Here is an 18,146-nt window from a genome sequence, read left to right as displayed (position 1 = left end):
AAAAAAGAAAAGGTAAGAAACAAACTGTGCGAAACCTAGTGCCTTAGCAAGCAGAGTGTTGTTTTTGGTTTTGGTGCTTTTTTTTTTTTTGGTGTGTTTTTTTTTTTTTTTTTAAACATTCTCAAAAGCATAAGGTTTCCTATTTACTTCAGGAAACAGCTTACAAGTCAAAACGTGCTGGAGGTTTTTTCATTTTGTTTCGAGCTGCCAATTGTTAGTCAAGATTACTATTCATTTTACAGGAGTGTTAAGAATGCAAATGGTTAACAGTAGTATAAACTATATACTTGGTTTAAGTTTGAATGTCTAAAACTATTACACACTGCATTCATCTGCATTCCCTGTTTATGGGAATGAAATATGTAGTCATTTGAAGTCCACAATATGTATACTGTGTTTGTAATAACTGCAGATTTTACAAGCACATTATTCTTTCCATTAGGATTAAAACCTCACCGAATAGCAATTTGTGAAAGAATTCTAGCAGGGCCCTGAGCCCAGAACTCTGACCTCTGATGAGATGCTTGGCAGCAACAAACTCTAGGTCTAAGCAAAACATCTGGTTTGAGTTAGACTTCCTGAAAAAATAGCCCCTGTACTGGGGAAACTGGTATTCACTCAGCTTTGTCTATACACTTTGACTGACTTGAACACTGTTGCAGGGGTGGGGTGGGGGGGAAAGCTTCACCAGAATGCACGTCAATCACTGCAGACTTCTTGGTGGCCTCCAAAGAGCCAGGCACTTACATGAGCAGACACTGTTCGCATTTGTTCATGCTTCTTGGGCTTTTTGCTATTGTACTTCATAGCTCAATGTTTTTTTCAGAATTAGTGCCAACTCTGAATTTTCTAATCCAAAACTACAGTCGAGCTCAAAATAAAAATTTTGCCTGAAGAAATAGTTTCTGCAGATTTTTTTTTTAAACAATAATTATTTTAACTTCATTTTTCTTGCAAATGTAGACAATCACTGTCATCATAAAATGAATGGGAATATTCCCAAAAGAAACACAAACTCCCGCTGCCAAGAAATCTGTAAGAACAGCAACAGCTTTTGGTTGGCTCCCAAAATTTTTATACACAACACCATTTTTATATACATTACATAGATAGCAGTACCACAGAAGGGTAACTGTACCAAGAATGCTGACACACTGGGACAGGGTGTCCTGAGCCCGCTCATACACGTAATCAGCACAAGCTCCTGCAAAAAAGGCTAAGAAAAAGATAAAGCTGCTGTTTGCTCCTCATTTTCCTGAGATGGAAGGTACATCATATCACAGAGTAGGTGAAAATGAAGAAACAAACAACTTTTGCAGGCTCAGTAAGAGTTGCACTTTGTTAAAGCTGACAGCCCAAGTAAGGAAGACATGAACATCTCGGAGCAGTAGGTTGGATGCAGCTCCAGTAACATACATGACTGTCAAGTAGTACATGGCCAAACTCAGTTCATTGGACTGATGTTTTCTTTGCAAGAGATTTTGTGGTTTTAAACATCATAGTGAAGCCTTTTGAAAGTAATTAAGCTATAATAATGAAACAGCTGGCAAAGCCTACTGAGACCTGTTCCATTAACAGATACACACAGTGGCATTAAGTGTCTTACATAGAACCAGGAAACTCAAAATAATTGAATTTGAAAGAAACAGATATAGAATTTAACAGAGATCTCTGTCAACACATTCATCGATGTTGCATATACATGTGTGTATGTATAAGAGATTGTATAAGACGTGTGATAATATTTATCTATACACAACTTGCTATGTACAGATGAATTTACCTTTGCTGGTACTATTAGTAGAACGTAATTCTATTCGCAGAATAATTGTCTGTACATTTTCTACTTGATAAAAATGTGTTGTGGTGAAAACAGCATCTGAAAAAGTATTTTCTTCCATCTACTGCTCTATTTTACACGTCTGCTGTACAACTGTATGTTGTCAATGCACTCATAGTTTATTTTCTTCCTATGATTGCTAATGCAATAATATTTTTATGCTGATCTAGAAGTAACTTTACACTGGAATTAAATGTCAATTTCTACTTTCCACCCTCGAAATTCTAAATTAAACGGCCACTGATACCGACCCCCTGCATTCAGGCAAAACGCAGCCACCAGCCCACAAAGGGACATTTATAAAATAAGCCTTGCTTGTTTGAACTGCAACACTGCCGTCACTGGAGTTTCAATCGGGAGACTTAAATAAATAAAAATAAACCAAAGTAATAAACACCATGTTTTATGGAGCTGCACAGAGGAGAAAAAAAAAAAAAAAAAAAAAAGAGGTCCTCCTGGCAAACTTGAAAGATTAGACTTAAAAGCTGACTCTCTCATTCCGGAAGACTTCTGGCCCACACCTCTCAAAGCCATCTCTGAAGGACAGTAGGACAGTCAGCTCTGGGCAGCAGGGCCACCCACACGAGTGTCCGTGCTGCCCTTCCAAACGCGCCAATATAAGAAACGAAACAACGTTCCAAATTAAGTCAAATTAGGCATTTCTGAGTGCAACAGGAATAATGACAATAATTAGTGTCTCAAGCAACATAAGGAATGTTGAAAAAAAAATTGCCTATCACCCAAAGCTTTGTAATATACAGTTATGGTCTACGAGGAGATAAATTTTGCTACCACTGACGGCGTTCCAGTGGCCATGTTATTTAAATGTCTGATGTGAAACAATTTTTTTTAATTTTTTTTTTAAGAACTAACTCACATCTGTCCATAGACTTTAGTTTTCTGGAAGACTGAACATAATTTTAGAATCATCATTGTCAGTTGGTTGACAGCAATAAAGACAACATTCACTTTAAATAACCCTGAATTATATACACTTGAGTAAATTTGAATTTGTTTTGCTTTAAGGTCTTCCAAAGTTGAGGCCAACATGCTGAACAAAAATATTAAACTATCTATAACCCTGTGTCAACATATGATGCTACTGGGAATGGTAAGCGAATTAATTTTCCAAGGAAAATTAATTACTTATGACTTACAGTTGTAAAAGCAAACAACGTAACTCTGGATTAGGGCACATTTAATTTCTGTTTGGAGTAGCGATTAAATTAATTTCATATAATTCATGGTATGTAATGGAAAGCAGAACAAAGATGAAATCTTAGACAATGACTGACACAGAAAAAAGTGTATATTTATGTTTCTGATCCAAAAATAAAGGTCAAAGATATTAATCACTGTCTAGCGAATTATGATTTTTGTTTCTAAAATGATTTTTTCAAAACTGTTTGTTAGAAAAAGTGTTAATAGTAAGATCAAAATCTAAAAACCAACAAATTAAAACACATCAGAGAAATCCTGCATGTTATATTGTCTCTTAGTGAAAAGACATTAAAATTTTCAGTGATATCAGTTGAATGACATAACTGCCACGGGATTATTATGGGGAACAGCAACACTAATTTAAAGTCATCCTACATTAATTTAAGTTCATCTTACTCTAAAGAATAGAGGAAAAATTTGATCACAGAGTCAATATTTAAACAAATATATACACTAAGACTGTATCACGACTTAAAAATAAAACATAGAATTTTTATCACTTACATTTTATAGTAAACAGTTACTGAGAAAAATAAATCCATAGCTTAAATGAACCTATGAAAGGTTCCATTGCAGCATTCCATAATTTGATATTTGTCCAAACTAAGAATAATTATTTAATGTATTTCAGTGCAAAACATATCGAGTTCTTATTTTACATAGTATCTACCTCTAGAACCATACATATTAACAAGCCATTTATGGGTTTAAAATATCATCAGAAATTTAATTGCCACTTATGGTCTCCCACTAAAGATGAATATGAATTTATTGCTGATTCTAGATTTTTGTGTATCGAGTCAACAGCTGCTGGGCTGGGAACTCACACGGAATCACTCAAAAGTACCATAATATTAGTAGTTTTCCTTATGAGTCAAATGAATATACTGTTAATTCACGAAACCAAAACAACAGATGCAACAGATGACCGCTGCACAGCAAGCAGTGACTATGGAATTCCACTAACAAATAATATTTACATTCATGATGTTTAAATTGACCCCCCACATGCATTCGAAGCAAGTGATTCACACCCCCACTGCCACTTTTACCTGACTTTGGACACTAGAGAGATTATTTTACTGTGGTCATATTTTAATCAGTTTTATCATTTTATTATTTACATTAAAATCTGACTCGAATTTATTAACATAGTGTCTTAAGGATTAACTTATGTCACAAAAATGAATGTTTCAGCCTGAAACGCAAGTTCTGTGAAACAAGCATCACATCATGGATATAGGTAATTACAAGAGGAATCTGCCGCTCTCTGGCTGTTTTTTACTGTAGTATTTTTAAGGATGTTTCGAAAATGTAAAGGACTTAAGTTATGAAAATTTAAATGAAATCTAGATGAACGGATCTGAAAAATTTTTCAGTGCTAAAATTGTGTATTTTCACTTAAGGTTTTTAAACACTTGAAATGTAAACAGGAAATCCAACAGCATCCCACACATTTCGGAAGCTGTTCAATCAGAATACTTTTGGAAAGACAGACTTTATCACCCTCTTTTCTCTTTCAGCTTTTAGTCAACAAAGTGTTTCCAAACTGATGCACAGAGAAGCCGTGTGAAGCCAATTTGCAGGATCCCAGCCTCGCGACTCCCATTTTGCTCCTGTTGCCACTTGGCTCGTGCATCAGAACGGTCTCTCAACAGAGGTTAAATCTGCCTGGCTGGATCGTAACTCAGCTCGCCTGTGTTTGAACTAGCTCTGCCCAAGCACATTTACGGAGCAGTGAAAAAAAAAAAAAAAAATCAAACTGAAACATTAAACAGGCTTGCATAGAGGGTACCCTGTACCTGGGCAATTCTGCTCAGGAGTTCCTACCTGCTGCTTTTGTGGTAGTCTGGAAGTATATAACCTTTACACCTATTTTTCACGAGCAGCAGCATGTATAATTTTAATCCACTTAGAGCACGATTCACACAAGAGAGTCTGCATCAAGTCTGTTGTCATATGGCAACAAAAAACTTCCTACCAAACTTCTGCCAAGAGAGCTGGTAATTAAGCAATCAGAAACAAACTGACAAGAGAGGGCAAATCTGTCCAGCAGCTGTTCCCTATCAACACCCTCAGATCATCCCACCTCGGTACACCAACACTTCTTCTGAAGCTTCCCAACATTTGCTAAAACCTCAGCAGCTCTACAAAACCCCACAGAGGCAGATAGAAACTCTCTACGAAGAAAGAGCAGCGATGCAAGAGGGGCATTATTAGCAGTAACGTCTAAGATTTACCTGCACTTCAGGTTGCTTACAAAGTCACATCTCTGGCAAGTTTTCGAGTGCTGCCTACAGTGCATTTTTGGTGACAGCAGGGAAAAGGGATGCAGTCCACGGGCGGCTCTGTGAGTGACATGTGCAGATGCGGTGATACCGCTGTGCTCTCGCACTCTTTGTAAATACACATGCACGCATTTTCCTCCATTTTCCTTAAAGGCACAGCATCGCACCTCCACCAGCTGGCACGTTTTCTTGGAGATGTCAGTAAATATATACAACATGCCAACCAAAATCATTCATAACACAACTGTTGTCTTCTTTCTATAGCCCTTTGTTTTGTTATAACTGGCCATAAGAGACTAACAAAAGTTTATTGTGCTTTGCTGATGGGACAGTTGATTTCTCTTTGCCAGCCAGAGCATAGGTAGACACAACCAAAGAGACTCTGCCAGTTACAGGATATAAAACATCCCTGGCAGCCAGCAAAACTGCTGCTGAAGATTAAATTAATCAAACTTGCCAGAGGTGTAAGTTATTCAGAAAGGAATCTTAAGTTTTGCACACCTACTCCACTGGGGTGGGGAAGCATCCAGAAAACATTATAGAGTGATTCGCTCTTCCTGACAAAGCCGTCTGCAAAAATTTTCTTCCCATGGCCATCAGACAGCTTGGTTCACAGGGCTTTACTTTTCAAAAAGAAATGCACATCATTCACCCCAAAAATGGTGCTGGGCAAAAGCACATATGATTTTTGCTTGGTTTCCTCAAAGACCTAATGCTTTACCACTACTACACAACAATTAAGGATTCCATAAGTTGCTGGGCATTAGAAATCCTTCAGTAAGCACAAATGTATTCACCAGCCTACGTATCCACTTTTTTTTTTTTAAATACGCCTTTTCCCTACTGACAAGACCCTTTTTTTTTTTTTTTTGCCTGCCTTCAACAATATTCTATAGGTAAAACCACCACATGTCATCCCTCAAAAAATTTTTGTACATCTTGAAATTTCAAGTACTCCTCTCACTTTTCCACAAATTTCAAAGCAAGCAATTCCTTACAGTATGCTGCAAAAAAAATCTGCAACAATAGTAGCATTGCAGGAGCCTACAGGTTCACAGGAGAGATTTAAGTTTCCTTTATTGAGGAGCAGAGCTAAGAGCGCTGTGAAATACTATACCACATGTGCTTGTCTTTCAAGTCTCAGTGAGTCCATTCAGAGACAAATATAGCAACAGGTCAGAATTTTTCCTGTTACTATCATTTTTGCAATTTATTTACAATAGTGGCAACATATCCTTTAGTCTATGTTGTTTAGGAATTTCTTTAATATCAGAATAGCCAGGTTTCTCTCATGATACCCCACAGCTTCGGCCAGACTCTAGTCCACCAGCATATTTTTTCAACTTAAGGTACGCGCATAATTAACCTGTTGCCATATACTGCCAAAAAGGAGCAATATACATTCATTAATAAGTGCTCTGATTACTGTGATACACACAGATGTGAGCACTGGTATGCTTTGACACTTAATGTTGAAGCAAAGGTTCTCTTTGTGCAACCATTTCAATTAAAGTACAGAAAACTACAAGCAAGCTCACTAAATTGCAATTGTATCATAGGAGATTCATGCTATGTCTAACTATACGTATAAATTCAGCGTAGTAACACAGAAGGAATGCTGAAGCATTTTGTCGACAGGCTGTTCAGCTGGTGTTGAAACCCGCAACCTACAATTCCGACCAGCAAATAACATTCCTGCTGAACTGAGTTTCCACAGGAGCTACGTGAATCACACAAATATAGAGCGCTGCTCACCTAATAAGACATCCCATTTTCTTATATCAGAAAAATTTAAGTTGCAAACCCACACAAATTTGTTTTAATAAGCTTAATAAAGCAAGCTCAAGTTTGAAGTTGTTTTGACAAGCACACCTCAGAGACTTAAAAAAGACACTCCTGCACATCGTATGTCATCATATTCTCACATCATACATGAGTGGTTCTCCTATGCTATCCAAGTAACACACCTAACTACTCATATACCCCATGAGTCAATTAGCCAAAAATAATAGAGAAGTGAAACAAAGTTCTTAAATGCTCAGTGAAAAATGCACATTTCTGACTGAAAAATCAGCCAGCTCCAGTACTTCGCTCCATGTTACTAAATAAAAGCATACTATGCGAAGGATATATAACCAAAATCAGATATCAAGAAGGATATAGAATCTCTTATATTTCACCATTAAAAACTGTCTATCTATTTTAAGGAAAAATTAAGAAAAATCTTTTCTTAAACCGCACACTGATTCTTAGCCAATGTTCAGATTATGACAACTCTTGTTTGCAATCACTAACTACTTCACAGTTTTCTTTTTGTTAGCAGCTTCCTACTTAAGCACTAACTTTCAAGTTTCCACTACTAGAGAAACAGTACAACATTTAGCTTACGCAAAATATTGGTTTAGATAATAAAGAAATATATCTAAAGTTTGTTAAGCCGCGAAATGGTTTAACAAAGTTACCAAGTTCTCTTTGCCAGGGTTTTGTAAGAACAGGCTGACAAACACCTGCAGTGCAAGTGACAAGCCAGCTTTTCTGGTGGGAGAGACAATAAATAGAAATAATGCAGAGGCTTGTTCAGCCCACAGTTTATCAGGCTGACCCAACTCTATCTGATCTGACTTCTTGCACTTAGAGATACCCTTGAGGTCCCTTTGAACCTTGTATTTCTAAAACATTGATATAGTTCACCTCCCAAATACCTCCAAATTTAGTAATTATTAAGCATTAAATATTGTCAGTTTGCCTCAAATAAATAATTTGTATGATGCGCGTTCAGAAGAGTAATACAATTTTAAATGATAGTACTGTCAAAAAATGAGATTAAGGCCACACCTTTCTAATCCCATCCTGTCACATAGGCACTTACTGAAGGCTTAGAAAGACTTGACAGTGGTGATGTCACACACATCTTTTGAGGGAGGAAGATGATGATGATGATTAAAGAACGCAACAAACAGAGGGCTACATGCAGTTTCAGATCCATGCAGGAGAGGTCAGTAACACCCTTTCACCACTGCCCACCAGTCCCCATCAGCATGCGCATGGTTTGGCACCGAGGCAGGGAAAGAAGGACCCACACAGGGTCTGTGACAGTAGAAAGCTACATGGCTTTCCAGGAGGAAGGAAAAAACCTCCTTCCTTTCCAACGGGAACTGAGATACAACTTTGGTGAGATGCCACACTATTAACTAGCTGGCTGTAGATTTTAAACCACTTATATCTGCAATACCATAATTAAGCCAGAACTAGTCTGATGAAGGAGGAAGCGTATCTGATTAAAAGTGTTCCCTAAAGTTGCGTTGTCATTTAATAAAACATACTCATCTTTTTTGGGGAAAACCCCAAGCCTAAAAGGTATGTCAAATTGCAACTGAGATAATAAAATGTCCTGCAGGTAATAATCAGATGCAAGACTGATGCACTTCAATAACGAGAGGAACATGGGGAGGAAAACGGACAAGAGGGACAGAAAAGGCATCTCCAAATTTAATTATAAGGCATTCTGATTTGACTTTATGCAACTCTCTTTTGAACAAGACCTTCCAGCAGCATATAGAAAACAAACCAGGCATTATCCCAAACACATTTTTTTTTCCGTAAAGGAATTGCTACCTTCGAGTATTGTTTACAAGTTTTATGTATTTGACACAAAATGTTCCAGCTACATCTGTTCATCAAGCATCCTCCCACTTCGGAGGTTAGCATGTTGCTTTTTCAAGATCAGACATGGTATAATTTTTTAATATTATACATAACTTGTTAAAAATTTCGATCCTTCAATGCACACCCCATATTTTGCTCTTAGCCTATAGGTGAGTTTGAGCTCCACCTAGTTCTTTCCCTAGAGGTTACTGGTTTTTTTTTTTTTTTGCATCCAGGGATTTTGGTCCAGCAAAAGACCAACCAAACTTAACACAGTCCCTTAGCATTATTTCTCTTTTCTCTGTGTTATAATACAGATTCAGGTTTTGACTTTTAAAAAGTTTATTAATTAAATTCCCCTTTTACTTGAGGCTATTTGTCTTTGATGGGGACTGGTGGACATGAAGTTTATGCTAGTGCTGTTGTATTCTCCTATGAAAAGTTTGGCTTCTATTTGAGAGAAAGGATGTTTTTTCTTCTTTAGGCATCTTTTTTACCTTTTTATTCAGTTTCTTCGCTCTGGAATTCAATTCTCTAACCACTATCTCTGCGAAGTAGCTTTGTTCTCAGCTCTTATCTACATCTTCCAAGATCATTACAACTGTAGTGGTAATTCATCAACCAAAATTCCTTTTGCAGCATAATAAAGTCTTGAGTCACTAACTGCTTCTTCCCCAAAAGGAATTTAACTTTGAACTGGCACGAGGAGGTGGCGAGGCAAACATCTTCTGTATCAGGTTGAGTCTGGGCATCATCTTCATGCTCAACTACAGAGGAAATCACAATAATATGGCCTGAAGGTGATAAATTAATTTTGGCTAGGTTCCTGTTTGGAAGGAAATAACAATTTTCCTAATGAGATAAAGATGAAGGAAGACAAGGACCTTTAGGCAACTGGAATTTAGTCTGAGAAAGGCCCTAATAAATCAGGTTGTGCTTCTCTTTGTTTAAGGAAATACCTGTTAGGAGAGCCAGGGCCTGCTTATTTTTCTCTGACAAACCTAATTTTCTTGGTAGTGCACAAGCTTCGAATCACAACTTGAAATGAGAATAAAAGCAAGTGGTCAAGTTTCAAATTATTTTTGCCATCTAGAGTAAATAAACACAAATCCCAACTGATGAGACACTCATTTTACAGAGATCTCTTGCCACCTGGAAACTCATATTTCCATACCCAAAGGAGCAGATTTGCTTGGAAAACTTGCACTAGAAAACACCAATATTCTCACAAACATGAGAGTACCACGAGGTACATGAAGTACCACGAGGCCAGGTGGAAGGAATATAAAATCCAAGGGAAGCAGCAACTACAGAAGATGCAGTCCCTTCACACCATACTCTTGGGGGTATGGGGGGGAAGCACACTGCAAAGACTTTGAGAAAGCTCATATTAGGAGCAGCAGATTTAACATGACCACTTCACCTTCCTGTAGCACTACTGTCATTGCTGATAGCAGCAGCAGCTCCTGCCCAAGGGTGTCACTCAGCTGAACGTAAAATGTTCCTGTGCAACAGTCCTGTTACAAAAGCTATAACCTGTGTCAGGCAGGTTCTGCTTTACTTCCAAACTCTGGGAAAAAAATCCCAGGAAAGACAGAGAAATGAACGACACTGCCATTGCCTTTCAAGTAGAGTAGTTTGGGACCTCTGTCTATCTTAAACTGATAGAGAGGCCATGTCCCAACTCAATCAAAACACAGACTGCTGTGAAAGCAGTAGCCTCAGCTCCCCTCCTCCCTCAAGCTATGCATTGCTGCTCCTCCCTTATGCCAATCCAGGGCATCATGTAGCCATGACCAGCACCAGAAAAGGATTGAGGCACTTGGGCAGGAGAAGCAGAAAAGGCATGACCATCCCTTCAGGAAGCTCACACTTTGGTCAACACACAGTGAGCGTGCAACCACCCCTCAAGAAACCACCATCCTGCTTGTTCTCTGTGGCTTCCATAGCCATCGGCAGCAACAGCACGCTGAACGCAGGACTAACTGCTGTCTGTCCTTCAGGACAAGAATGCCAAAACCTGGATTTGTCAGATTCTTAAATATCAATTCCAGGGTGTTTAAGAAAGGAGAGGTCATATTTAAATGCTAGGTTTATAGTTACAGTGGGCTATGAAAGTAACCATCTCTATGAAAAGCCTGTTACATTTTTGTTCTAGACTGCAAATTCCATATTTCATCCCAAAAATCAATAAAAAACTACAGCCAGCAATTAGATTATAAATTAAAATGTAATAAACCCTTTCAAATTGTCTTGGATAATAGAAAAATCTGTACCTGACATACTCTTTATCTGAGGGATTATATCAGCTATTACCCTGGGACTCCCTGCACAATGTGACAGCTTTTCCCATGCCTGTCCCCTGAGATGCCAGCAAATGACTGTTCTCTGAGGGAAGACCAGTCATAACAGCTTAATTCCTCTTTTCCTCCCTTCCCCTCCCCTGCCACGAGAGAGAGCTCACGCCCAAAGGGCTGCAGAGCTCCTGATTTTGCTTTCAAGGGTGCAAATTTGCTTTCATTAGTGTCACATAAAGCTCTAGTATCCCAGAAATTCCTGTGTCTTTGAATAAGCACCTTATAGCTTCTGTGGTGACACTTAAGAATTCTGACAGGAGGTGCATCTATCTCAGCGGTTTTATTCAAACCATGATGAGACTTAAAAGTACAGATAGCTGGGAACGAACAAAGAATTTAAGGTCTATCTCTACCAGGCTTTTATAAATTATTTCTCTGAAACTTTTCATATAACCAATTTGGACATGAACAAATGACGCAGTTGAGCTTTGACTTGTAAAACACATTTAGTGGACCAAGAAGTATCTCTGAAAGGGCCAGGAACACGGTACTTACCCTGGTCTGTTTCAGTACAAAGGAAAGGATGCCAGCTTCAATCACTGAGGCAGTAGTGAACCACTGCCATACATTCATTGCAACATTTGTCTGGCAATAACATGCTCCTCAAAGCACACAACCACCAACCATCAACTCCGTCTTTTTGCTTTAGATACATGCTTGGTACAATGCCCACATGGGCCATAGTAGATAGTGTGCATCTAAATCAATACCTTCCAGCCACAGCAATGCAAGTTCCTAATACTTATAAATTCACAGTATACTTCAAATAGTAAAACATTCGATCTTGGAATTGATTTTAAAATTTTGTTTAAAAAAACAACCAACTTCTTCTCAAAGTGCTGACATAGTATTTCAAGATTTTTTTTTTTTTACGGCTTTTGTCCTTCAAGCAAAGTAAGAACCAACAAAAATCTGTACCACTTTTCAGTATTGTTATTGCTGCTACTGTTATAAATAAAAGCAGTGGGTCTCCACAAGCAAGGAAACCAGCTATGCTTCAGATTGAAGCTCTTCTTTTTGCCAGATAACCACCCCTTGATTTATACGTGCCATTCTTAAAGCGCATTTTTACTGAAATCTTGATACCTATGTTAAAGAAATCTACAGTATTTGAGCCCTTCAATCTACTTTTCCTCAAAAACTATGGTATAGATTAATTATATAAGTTGGTTTTACCGATAAGTTTTGCAGTTAGCAAGCAATGTGAGTACATTCTGTAGTCTGTGGCAATGCCAGTAGGACTTGCAAAAGCAGTACTGAGCACTACCTTAACCAACTAAAATGTAGACCTCAGTTCTTTAAAAACAAAAGAAAACAGGATATACATTTCTTCAAAATTTTCATAGCACCTTGCTTTGTCACACCATCTTTAGCAGTGGCAATAAAGAATTCTAGGCTGCTAATTGCATTCTATCCCATTAACTCTCATGCACTAACTTGAAAGCACACATCCAGACAGTTCTGTGCTTTCTGTTCTAAATTCTGTTCCAGCCTTCCAAATTTACTCACATTCTATAGTTTCAAAATATAGAGAAAAGTACATGAGCACATGCTGAATTTTCTATTCTTTTTTTACTTCTCTGTTTGGTGGGACACAAGAACATCCATAAATGCTTTCCTGAGTCAATGCCAATATTGAATAAAATGACAATAACTTATGTACCACTTCTCAATACCATTCACTTTGTAAAGACACTTTGAAGGTAAAAGTTACTTCTCAGAAATAACCTACAAAAATGTATAAAAATAAGAATTGTCAAACTTTTTCCAATTCAACTTCAGTAAATTAAAAACTTCAAAACAAATGCTTTTATTACAAACTTCTAAAAAGGAATGCACCTAATCATACAAATCCATGGCTTCTAAGTAGTGGATCAATATCTCACTGTATTTTACACAAAGAGCTAAAACCCCATTGCTGTAACAATGCAAAAAAAAGAGAAAGCTTTACAGATCAGGTTACCTGTCTGATTTGATGTTTTTAATAGACTATACATCTGGCTACAGCCATTTCAGAGTCTCAATCACAATTGTTAAAAGTAGAGATTAAAAAAAAGAGGCAGTTTATGACTTCTGAGTATTTACTACCATTCTATCAACCTACAAATGTCTTCTAAAAGAGACGTAACTAGCTGACAATTATAAAGCAGCATTTTGGTGTTGCTCTATATCACAATAGATGACTTAGATTAAATGATGCATATTATCTTACCTGATACATTCCAACTCCTATGTGTTTGGGCTCAATTTTCACTAGCTCAGCTAACGGGTCTTGGACGCGTCTAGCTATGGAAACTGAAAAACAGAATTAGAAAACAACTATGGCTTTTGTCTGAAAAATCAGAATCATGTAATTGCTTTTGCTATTTTTTAAAAAAATCTTCTATGTATTTAATCTCCTGCTTACCTGGAAATAATCAATTATATAGCAGAATCCTTTTTCATTGTTAGACACAGGACATAAAATGTACATTAAACAAACTTTTTACTTAAATAATTCAAGTAAAGATCTAAGGAGATTTCAAACTGTAATCATGACTTTAAAAAAGTTTTTTCAGGCCACAGAGTTAATAAATAGAGCTTTGTATACTAAATTTTTCCATTGTATCCGTACTAAATGCACATGCAACATTTAAAATTAAACTCTGAAACATCCTTTAACCTTAAATCACAAATACATAGAAACAAATAAACATTTAAAAAAGAGCAGAGTAACTGTTCACATACTTATTTATCTAATATAGTATTTCTTAAGGTATATATTATATACTTCTATATTATATATTTATATAATTCAACCATAAAATTCAGTGTTCGCTTTGAAGATGGTTCCTGGACTTTACTAATCTAAACTGCACACCAGAGCACATCAATTTACAATATGTCATCATTACAACCATGTTTAGGAAAAAAAACCCAAAACAATTTCTGGTGTCATTAAGAGCACACAGGATGAACCTTCGGTCTTCTAAATCCACATGGTGAATCAAGACTGCATTTTTGAAGCCTATATTTATTGATAAATCCTTTACTTACCAAAATCTCAGGAAAAAAGACTGATTTGCAAACTAATTCTGCAGATACTGCGTTGTGTTCAGTATTTGCAATCGTGCTCCCTCCCACGTATACCAAACTAGAAGAGTTCTACTCCATCAGTATTACGTTTATAAATTTTTGTTCTCCCAAGTAAAGACAAAACAGGTTAGCTAGTTTAGCAGCTCTTAGAACAATCATTCTACCTAGTGAAGCAAACATTGAGGAAGAACAGGACTATCTGGAGGTACTGCAAAAGCCTTTCCAAAAAAGGACCAAAGGTCTTTCTGAGAAAAAAAAAAAAAAAAATCTCAAAAGAAATCATAGAACCATAGAATGGTTAGGGTTGGAAGGGACCTTAAAGATCATCTAGTCCCAAACCCCCTGCCATGGGCAGAGAAATCCTCCACTATACTAGGTTGCCCAAACCCTCATCCAACCTGGCCTTGAACACTTCCAGGGATGGGGCATCCACAACTTCTCTGGGCAACCCGTTCCAGTGCCTCACCACCCTCAATATAAATCACAATGACAAAACCCCAAACCAAAATACAACCAAAAAACCACCCCAAACCAACAAAACCCAAAAAATCCCAAACAACAAAAAAACAAGGCCAGGCCTTGTTGCTAAAGCTGCTTTTCCTACCAGTACACTTGTGCAAGAATGAGAGAAATGGAGTGAGACAAAAGAAAGCTGTGATCCTTTATAAGCTCTCTCCAGAATCACCCCACAGCTGGCAATAGTCATTTCAAGAGACATCTCCTAAAATTCATTTTACACTTAAATTCATTTTTAAGAAAATCAAGAGAGGGTTAGAGGAAGAACAGACAGGAATCAGGAGTAAATATGTATATTCATGGTGGTTTTGTCAACAATACATACACAACGTGTAAATGAGAAAACTGGAAGTATCTCCAGTGGTCAATAGCTGATTTTATGCATACATACACATATATATGTATAAAATCATGAGCATTATTACAATTATCATATACATACGATATATATAAAATATATATAAGCATCTTTACAGAATCACAGAATTATTTAGGTTGGACAGACCTCTTGAGGACAGACATCATCTTGTCTAACGTCCCTGCTGAAACAAGATCAGCTAGACAAGGTTGCCCATGATCATGCCCAGTTGGGTTTTAAATACCTCCATGGATGTAGACTCCACAACCTATTTGGGCAATCCATTCCAGTGTTTGATCACGCTGACAGTAAATGAGTGTTTTCTTGTGTTTCAATCTGTGCCCATTGCCTCTTTTCCTGACAACAGACACTACTGAGAGGAGTCGGCCTCTCTCTTTTTCGTTCCCTCCCATCAGGTATTTAGACACATTTATAAGATTCCCCTGAGCCTTCTCTTCTCCAGGTTGAACATTCCCAGTTCTCTTGGTTTCTCCTTGTATGAAAGGCACTTCCATCCCATAATCATCTTTGCAGCCCTAATTTAAATAGCAACCATCACTGCTGCAGGGTGCTAAAGACTTCACAGCATTTCAGAAAAGGACTTGACAAAACATTGACGCTTGAAGCCAAACAGTAGACAGACCTAACATTTACTGGCTATGCAGGCTCCTCAGACCACAACTGCAAAGTTTATTGATTAAATGCAGCATTAGAGATTTGACTTTTAAAAGATTCGCACTGCTAAATGCACAGTTAACATGAAGTTCACCGCTCGGTCACGCAAGACTTTTCATATCCTTTATTATCCCTTTTAAGATATGCTGACAACGGCACTTTGCTAGCTAGGCTCAGAAAGCACTGTGCTGGTGACATCTGATATACCTGCTTCTCTGATAGAGAAGTTCTGAATTTGAAGGCAAGCACATATGCCTTCTTGTCAAAAAAAAAAAAAAAAAAAAATCACAAAAGGTTAACCAGTGTAAGTACAGCAGTTATCGCTTACACAAGTATAGCTTACTGCAGAAATGCTTTCCTATAACAACAATTCATATTACCTACTTTGAAATAGTAGTGGTACTTATCACCCATCACCTAACAAACACAAGTGGAACAAAACACCAATGAAAGTAGTATTGATCCAAACCAGGAAACGTTTAAAACTACATATTTCTTCTGAATGCATTTATGTCTATGTATAGGTACTATGCTTGTCTTTCAGCAATCTTTTTTAAATTCGTTTAATAGCTATACAATGTTTTAGAGGATTTTCTTTTAGTTCCACCTAATGGCAAAATAAATTTCAAAAGTTACATTCTAGATAAGTTGAGAGCAAATATCTCTTGCTGTCCACATCTCCTTTCATTTCATCTTTTTTAAAAACAGATTACTACATGGATAGGTTGATACAGGAGTTTTCCAAGCATAACTTTCTCTTGGAAACCTTCAACTAAAAAGTAAAATTTAGGCTCTTCTTGTCATAATAGCTAGGTTGACAATGCCGTCATACCCCTAGGAGGCTGCCAGCAGAGTTGTAGGACCTGATCCAGCAAAGCATGTCAGCACAGATGCATGTCGGTATTCCCACCGAAACCAGCAAAACTATTCACATGCATAAAGTCACATAGACACTTAAGGGCTTTCCTGGATCAGGCCAAATAGTTTCAATATCGAAGCACGACGATCAACTAACAGTCAGTTATACGATTCAAGGGGTGCAGCTCCTACAGCTAATACCAGCAGGAGAGCTGACCTGCAGAATTCTCACTAAAGTCACAATTTTACTCCAGAACTTTTCAAACTCAAAATAAAAGACAGCACAATAGGGGAAAAGGCAAGAGTTGTCCACGTTCTCTCTAGGCACAAATTCAGTCGAGATTAGCATCTACTATCTCTCGTACAGGTAACATCACTTTTTCTTTGTTACAGTACTAGCACGTGGTGATAGATCGATCCTTTTAGGGGGCAACAAGACTGCAATCTGGCGATTTGACCCAAGCAGCTGGACTCTTACAATAAAAGCAGAGTCTTAGAGAAATCATGAGGGCTCTGCAGAAGCCCAAGATCTGCTACTACGGACCAGAGAGAGACAGTAAAACCTGATCATCTTACATTTTCCCCTTAAAAATTTAATCAAGACATCTCAGAAGTTTTTTTTGTATCTAACATTTTACACTCATACAGGTATTGACTAAAACTATTTATTTATATGCTTAAAGTACATTTGAGGAATGGCTAGAAACCATGCATTTTTAGAAGACCGACAATGAAACAGGTAATGCATCCTTACTTCTACAGTTAAGGTATGCTTCACTTTTGTTCAAGCAAATACAAAACAGATTATATGATGGCTTGCAGGGCAAAACCAGAAAATCAGATTCCTCAAAAGTAATCAGCAGGGCCAAACATGAAATGCTTGAGATGCCATTCTTAAAACATGCTAGTCTAAGTACAACGTGGAAAAAACCCTATTCAATATTAAACAGGATATTAAGATCAGGATGACATGGCCCTCTATGAGAAAATCACAAGAATTACACACCCAATAGATGCAAAACTTCAAGTTGTCAATTAAGAAGGAAATACTATTGCAATACTTGGAATGACAGTAACATATTGTGCTGCCATGCAGTAAATCCATGTAAAATTTTAAAGCTTGGGGGGACAGGATGGCCTAGGCGGTCCTCTGAGTTTAATATAGATGAACTTAGCCTCCACATGCAGTGAGAAATAAAGAAGGTTACAGAAAGAATATTGACTGAAATCCTGTCTTGTCATTAGGACATTTTCTGCCATTTTGTAAGAAATTGCAATTGAACTGTTTGGTGGTCTCAATTCATTCCATGCTT

General features: G+C 37.4%; 1 protein-coding gene across 1 annotated transcript in view; it reads right to left on the bottom strand.

Moving 5' to 3' along the window:
• The window catches only part of SRBD1 (S1 RNA binding domain 1), a 125,130-nt gene that overhangs the window by 39,728 nt on the left and 67,256 nt on the right, over positions 1–18,146 (bottom strand). Inside the window, 1 exon segment of the mRNA XM_086628727.1 lies at positions 13,564–13,646. Within this exon segment, the coding sequence (XP_086484853.1) occupies positions 13,564–13,646 (83 nt within the window).

The sequence above is a fragment of the Tauraco erythrolophus genome, chromosome 2 (genome assembly GCF_009769465.1).
Source record: "Tauraco erythrolophus isolate bTauEry1 chromosome 2, bTauEry1.pri, whole genome shotgun sequence".
Taxonomy (NCBI): domain Eukaryota; kingdom Metazoa; phylum Chordata; class Aves; order Musophagiformes; family Musophagidae; genus Tauraco; species Tauraco erythrolophus.
Note: the sequence above shows the minus strand (reverse complement) of the source record. Positions and strands in the feature narration are given on the sequence as shown.